The following is a 7,500-nucleotide window of genomic DNA, read 5'->3' as shown; positions in this document are numbered from 1 at the left end:
TGTCCTAACATGGACACAAGAAATTTCTGGAGGGATGATGCTGAAAGCCTTGATGACTTCCAGGTAAAAGAGCATCTCTGCTCTCCCCGCATCCAGCAATCCTGTCCTTTCATCACAGAAAGCAAAGAGGATGGCCAGGAACAAGCTCCCCTGGGTAAATCCAGTCGCCTTCTCTTTCAGACACCCAGAAATGGGATCCGAGTGGACACGCACTGGGGCACAGCTTTTCATTCCCCTGCTCATCATTTGGGCATTTTTGGAAGGTGCATGCAATGTGTGGGTGCTGCCAGTGATCAGGGAGACCCCAGAGTCTCCGTGACCTTTCAAAGATAATGCTGGAGAGTGGCCTCGCTGTGCCATTGGCCTGCTCACTCAGCTGCCTGCGATGCTGCCCCTCCTGTCCCATAGACTGGTAAAAGATTGTTTGCTCAAGTGATCCCTCACTTGATCCCCATCCACTGCTGCCTGTTTCCCTCTAGAGTCCTGCCTGGAGGCACAAAAGTTTGGGAGACCTTGCTGGGGAAGTCTGCGGCAAAGAGGACACACAGAATCTCACATCTATCTATACCTGCTCTTCTTAAATTCAGCAGTGGCCGCACAGGATCTTTGTTTCTTCTTTAACTGTTCCTGAAGCAGAAAACACTCCTTATGGTGCCCTTCAATTGCCTTTCAAGTTTAGACTGAGTTTCAATTTCGACTATTGCTAGTCTTTTAGGATGCTGTCCTTGAAGACCAGCTGTCCTGAGCTCTGCCACCTGCCTTGGCAGCTCATTCCATCAGTGTCACAGGTCTCTCTACGACATTAACGGCTCCCACTCATCCTGTCTGTGCCACTGGCTGAGGACATTGCTGCACATTTGGGTTGAAGCAAGACAGCTGTGGAACCAGGCCACCTCATCTTTGCCATAAGGAATCCAGCTACCAAGTTTGCAATTTAACGAGGCCTGTAGTGATCCTGTGTGTGCAAAGGCAGAGACAAGGCATGGACAAAATAGAGCCGCATGTCTTTCTAGCCCCAGGTCTAAGGAATCAGGATGAAATGCATAAATTCACTCAACAGAACACATCCTCCCAGCTTGGAGAAATTAGATCATTTCACCTTCCTGGGTGTACTCCTTAATGATGAGACAAAAAAAAAAGGAGGATTCTCATGCCCAAGTCTTTCTGATAGGAGTAATGACTCTCCTGGAAGTAAGTATCTCTCCCCTCAGCTGAGAGAGGGAAAATGAGTGATGCCTTTAGCCCGTTTCACTGCAGGTTCCCCTGGAGCCCCAGGGACACCTGGAAGGAGCCCAGAGGGGCAGAGAAAGTGGTGCCTTGGGCTGGGCCTCTGCTGCTGAGCTGGGCTGGGCTCCTGGGATGGAGGCAGCTCATGGCAAGTGGGCAGCACTGCAGAGAGACAGCTCTGCCCAGGAGCAGCTCCTCTGCAAAGGGCAGCAGGGCTGAGGGCACTGCCTGCAGGCAGCGAGGGGAGATAAGAGAAGTAAGAGTGATCTTAAGGGCTGTGTGGATTGGGAGGATGCTGAGAGCACACTGGAGGAGAAATCTTCACAGCCTTGAACACAGTAAGTCTCTAGCAGCAGGGCAATGCACATGAGAGCCTTTGAGGTGTCTCACAGACACGGAAGATCATGCTGCAGATAGGAAACGGCAGGATGGCGCTCAGGTTCTCTTTACTGTGGAGAAGGATGTGCTCTATCCTGCCACACTGTCAGAGAACAGGACATCATGGCTGCCTTCTCCAAAGGATTGCTGCAGGCGTGTGCAGCCAGGGCTGTCCTTCAGAACAGGATCCCTGCACCACAGGGGGCTGAGTGCTGACCCTGGCAGGCGGCAGACTCCCTGCCCCAGCACTCAGCCATCTCAGGGAGACCCGCACAGCTCTACGAGAAGAAGCTGTGGGTGGAAGGAGGGACTGCTGACAGGGCAGTGCAGGGTCCTTATGATCCTGAGAGGCTGCTGCACGGGACAATGCGGCTCACAGATTGAGCTTGTGCCCAAGTCATTTCCGAGGGCACTTTTCATGAGTCTGTTCAGGGCAGGGCTTTCCTGCTTCTGTCTGTGCTTTCCTCAATTTGTGCTTCCACTTCTCCCTGGCTCGGCTTGGTGGGAATGGAAACACAGTTGTGTGCATTAGAGAAAGGGCTGAGGCTCCTAAGCCATCACACTGAGGTTTACTGGGAACTTCAGCAAGTGCCTTCACCCCCACCAGCCCACAGATAACACCAGCATCACCTTTCCAGGTTCATCAGGGTTTGCGTGACCTGTTCTTTAACACGTGTGCACACAGAGCAGAGCAGTGCAGCACTGTGCACAGGGGCTGGGCTGGGGTCTGTGAGCACTGGCAGGGAAGAGACGCGGGGCCAGAGAAACAGCTCCCGGCTGGGACAGCTCCAGGCAGTGGAGACAAGGGCAGGGAGGAAGGGAAATGCTAAGGGAAACCCTGTTGCAGGGGAGATATGGGCACCTCCCGGCCACCCCTGCAGTGCCAATGCCTTCCCTGAGCAACACCCCTCTTGTCTCCTCTCCCGCCTAGCAAAGCCCCCAGCCAGCACGTGGGGTCTAGGGTGTTGGTCACCTCCCCGTCCGTCTGCCAGCAGGAGAGACAAAGTGCATCTCTCCTGCCATGTGCCCCTTTCCCGCTGGCCAGGGGCTGAGGGTGACTGCCCTGCACTGTCACCGTCTGGGAGGTGGTGCGCAGTGCTGGGTAAGCGAAAGGCTTTCCTGAGTGCCCCCTGTCTCTCTCCTTGCCTCCCTCAGCTGCTCTTGGTGTTGCTGTCAGGCTCTCTGGGAATGGGAGTTTCAGCTGCAGAGTCAGGCACTGATCTTGTGGGTCCTCCCATTCGGGTGTGTTTATGGCAATGAGGAGTCCCAGCTTTCCTCTAACCTGTGACGCTCTGGGCAATGCAGTCTGTGAGGCTCGGGAATGAGCTGACCCTCCCTTAACCTGATGCCATCATTAGCACAGCTGGCTATCTCCTTGGGGTGTCCTTCCAGGCTGTGAGCTGCCTTCCAGGATGCAAACCTGCCCTGTAGCACCTTATGTTATCTGAAGGCCCCATGGAGAAGTGCAGAGATGCTACAACAGTGAAAATGCTGTTGGGTTTGTGAAATGAGCCATGTGTGTCCGAGGCTAAATGTGGGGTGCTGAGACCTTGAGAAAGGGTGAGACATTTAGTGGTCTGCAGTGGATCCCTCAGCTCTCAGCAGCGTCCGGTGGCTTTTCAGGGTAAAGTGGGAGTGTGATCGCCCTCCACCTCAGAAAGATGCAAGCCCAGGGCAGCTGGGAACAAGATGGATAAAAAGACTGGCTCTCCTCCCTCTACACTAAGCCACAGGTAACCCTCTTGCCTTGTAGGACTCCCTGTGTTCTCCCTAAGGGCAGCAGAAATGCTGAGGGTTTCTGACATCCAAACACACTCCCCAGGGGAGATGGAGGGAAGCTGTAAAACTAACCTCTCCAACTGCCTTCTGCCATCCCCGTTCCTTAGCACTGGGAGCTGCAGATGCTGACAGGCCCTTCTGGGGTGGGAGCAGTTTCATTTGACAAAGTCAAACACCAGCACTGGACCCTGCACCCACCGTTCTCATGAACTGTTTCCTGCAGAGCAGGGCTGACTCCTCGGCAGCCAGTGGGAAGAGCCCCTGCTCCTCATGGCACACTCAGCCAGCACTAACCAGAGCTCCACGAACAGAGCTGAAGGAAGGTCTCTTAGAAAAGGAAGAGGGTGGGTGCATGTGTCAGGGAGAGGGTCCAGGGAAAATGGTTTGATTTTGCTCAGGGAAGTTCATCCTAACTTGTTGCTGCCTTTTCCCCCTTGGACAGCGCCCCATGCCCAGAGGAAAGACATGTCCAACAGTAGCTCCATCACCCAGTTCCTCCTCCTGGCATTCACAGACACACGGGAGCTGCAGCTCTTGCACTTCTGGCTCTTCCTGGCCATCTACCTGGCTGCCCTCCTGGGCAATGGCCTCATCATCACCACTGTAGCCTGCGACCACTGCCTCCACACCCCCATGTACTTCTTCCTCCTCAACCTCTCCGTTATTGACTTGGGCTCCATCTCCACCACTGTCCCCAAATCCATGGCCAATTCCCTCTGGAACACCAGGGACATCTCCTACGCAGGATGTGCTGTCCAGATCTTGGTGTTTGCATTTTTTATTTCAGCAGAACTGTGTCTCCTCACCATCATGGCCTATGACCGCTACATTGCCATCTGCAAACCCCTGCACTATGGGACCCTCCTGGGCAGCAGAGCTTGTGTCCACATGGCAGCAGCTGCCTGGGGCGGTTGCTTCTTCTATGCTGTGCTGCACACTGCCAATACATTGTCACTACCCCTCTGCCAAGGCAATGCTGTGGACCAGTTCTTTTGTGAAATCCCCCACATTCTCAATCTCTCCTGCTCCGATGACTACCTCAGGGAGGTTGCGCTTATTGTGGTTAGTCTTTTAGTAGTATTCAGCTGTTTTGTTTTCATTGTGCTGTCTTATGTGGAGATCTTCAGGGCCGTGCTGAGGATTCCCTCACAGCAGGGACGCCACAAAGCCTTTTCCACGTGCCTCCCTCACCTGGCCGTGGTCTCCCTGTTTATCAGCACCGGAATGTTTACCTACCTGAAGCCCCTCTCCATCTCCTCCCCATCCCTGGACCTGGTGGTTTCATTTCTGTATTCGGTGGTGCCTCCTGCAGTGAACCCCCTCATCTACAGCATGAGGAACCAGGAGCTCAAAGATGCAGTGTGGAAAATGACGACTGGATGTTTTTCTGAAGCAATTAACTGTCCATTTTCTTATGCATATCACTTATAATGTATCTCATTACAGGCTCAACCTGTCTTTTGGAGGTTTGGTGGTTGTGGCAGTTGTCTTTTTGCTCAGTTTTGCTTGTGATAATGTTGTGCACAAAGATTTGTCATTATTCATACCATTTCTAATTCACTATCTACCTTTCTAGTGTTACCCAGAGGCTTGAAAGGAGAGACATGTTCTCTGTGCATTTAAAAAAATAAAGGACCCTGCAGTGACTTTTTTGTCTGAGACTTTTGTTTTTCTGAGACTTTCTCTGGAGCTGCACGGCAGTGCCTGTGTGGTGACGTGGAGGGGGAAAGAGTCTCAGCACAGCAGCACGGCCAGGCAGCACCAGCGCTTGGTCTTTCCCAAGCTGCATTCTTTTAAATTCCACACTCTCTTTCTGAGCCCCTCTCTTGGTGTAAGGAAGGATTGCTCTGGCAGCTTGGTCACAGGCCTTTTGTGTGGCAGTCCTGTGACTGCAGGCAGGGACAGGCAACGGGCACTTCTGTGACAGAGCTGACCTCCAGAACAAAGTTTCCATCATACAACGGGATCTCCTGATGGCAGTGCCTGAAATCTTAGGTCTTCTACTTTTTCGCTCAAGAACAAGCCCAAGAAAGTGCCCTCAAGAGGAAAACACAGCCAAACCGTTTGAGTATTCAGTGTGGGAGCACGTGGCAGTGTCCTTGCACAGCCAGGCCTCCTGGGGGAGATAGGAAGGACCAGCAGAGCAGGCTCTGGGCTGAGCCCATGGTCGCTGGACACCACAGGGAAGCTGCCCCAAGGCAACCGTCACAGACACCCAATAACAATCACCCTTTCCAGCACTGGACTGTCACCCCACCTCGTACAGGTTGTTTATCCCTCCATAGTGGCACACCAAATGACTAGGTCAGAAGTCCATGTTTGTGTTGTACAGAGGTGAGATCACGGAGGAGATATTCCTGGAAGACATGTCAAAGAGTATTGAAGAGAGGAAGGTGATTAGAGAAAGCCAACATGGCTTCACAAAGGCCAACTTGTGCCTGACTCCTCTAGTGGCCTTACATGGAGTAACTGCATTAATGGACAACGGAAGAGCTAGAGATGTCACCTGTCTAGCCTTCTGTAAGTCCTCTGATATGGTCCCCCACAACATTCTTGCTGCTGCTAAGTTGGAGAGATACAGATTTGACAAATGCCCTCTTAGATGGATAAGGAACTGGCTGGATGGGTGCATCCAAAGAGTTACAGGCAATGGATCCATGTCTGAGTGGAAACCAGTACCAAGTGGTGTCCCTCAAGGGTCCGTACTGGGACCAGTACTGTTTAATATCTTCATCAATGACATAGTCAGTGGGATTGAGTGCACCCTCAGCAAGCTTGCAGATGACACCAAGCTGAGTGGGACGGTTGATTCGCTTGAGGGGAGGGACGACATCCCGAGGGACCTTGACAGGCTTGACTAGTAGGTCCGTGCAAACCTTGTGAAGTTCAACAAAGCCAAGTGCAAGGTCCTGCACCTGGGTCGGGGCAATCCCCACTGTCAGTAGCGACTGGGAGATGAATGGATTGAGAGAAGCCCTGCAGAGAAATGTTTAGGGATATTGGTGGGTAAAAACTTGGACATGAGCCGGCAATGTGTGCTTGCAGCCCAGAAAGCCAACCATATCCTGGGCTGCCAAAAAAATCATATCCAGCAGGTGGAGGGAGGTGATTCTCCCCTCTAACAAGTAACAAGGGGAGACAATCACTTCAGCTCACTCTTTTGGCAAGGCTCCTCTTTATATGTTCTAGGACACTGCTGGCCACCTTTGCTACCAGGTCTCACTGCTGGGTCATGTTTTGCCTTCTGTCCCCCACCCCCACCAGGGCCTTTTCCGCAGAGCTGCTCCCCAGCCAGGCAGTCCCCAGCCCCTGCAACTGCAGGCTGTTAGGCTGTCCCAGGTGCAAGACCTGGTGTCCTGGTTTAACCCCAGCTGGCAACTAATCACTACGCAGCCACTCACTCACTCCCTGCCTCCAGTGGGATGGGGGAGGAACTGGAAGGGTAAAAGTGAGAAAGAAACTCATGGGTTGAGATTTAAGCAGTTTAATAACTAAAAAGAAATAATAATAATAATAATAATAATAACAACAACAACAACAACAAAGAAATGTAAGGAAAAGAGGAAAAGAAAAAAGGAAAGTGAGAGGAAAATAAAACCCAAGAAAAACAAGTGATTCAAATGAAAACAGTTGGTCAAATACAACTGACTGATGTGTAGCCAGTCCTCAGTCAGAGCACCCCCCCGCCAACCTCCCCTCCCCGCCCTGTTTTATTGTTGAGCATGACATCATACGGTCTGGAAGATCCCTTTGGTCAGTTGGGGTCAGCTGTCCCAACTGTGTCCCCTCCCAACTTCTTGTGCACCTCCACCCTACTCACTGATGGGGTGGAGTGAGAAGCAGAGAAGGCCTTGATGCTGTGTAAGCACTGCTCAGCAGTAACCAAAACATCTGTTTGTTTTCAACACTATTTTCATCACAAATCCAAAACATAGCCGCATACAAGCTACTATGAAGAAGTTAAACTCTATCCCAGCCAAAACCAGTACATCTGGACTTTGTCCTTCATCTATCTCGTGAAGTTCCTGACAGGACAGTCCTTCTGCTTGTCAGGTTTGCCCTGAATGGCATCCCTAGGGCACAGCAATGGTCCTCCCAATTTAGTGCCATCCACAG

At 52.0% G+C, this 7,500-nt stretch overlaps 1 protein-coding gene across 1 annotated transcript; it reads left to right on the top strand.

Annotated features, from left to right (window-relative positions):
• Nucleotides 1-3,849: 3,849 nt before the first annotated feature.
• Nucleotides 3,850-4,815, top strand: LOC309604157 (olfactory receptor 14A16-like; the record flags this gene model as incomplete). Its single annotated transcript, XM_082339071.1, has 1 exon — nucleotides 3,850-4,815. One exon carries the CDS (start codon nucleotides 3,850-3,852, stop codon nucleotides 4,813-4,815), a length of 966 nt encoding a protein of 321 aa, XP_082195197.1.
• Nucleotides 4,816-7,500: the final 2,685 nt, after the last annotated feature.

The sequence above is a fragment of the Platalea leucorodia genome, assembly GCF_965183815.1.
Source record: "Platalea leucorodia genome assembly, contig: HAP1_HAP1_SCAFFOLD_403, whole genome shotgun sequence".
Lineage (NCBI taxonomy): Eukaryota > Metazoa > Chordata > Aves > Pelecaniformes > Threskiornithidae > Platalea > Platalea leucorodia.
The sequence above is the reverse complement of the archived record's forward strand: the minus strand, read 5'-3'. Positions and strand labels throughout refer to the sequence as shown.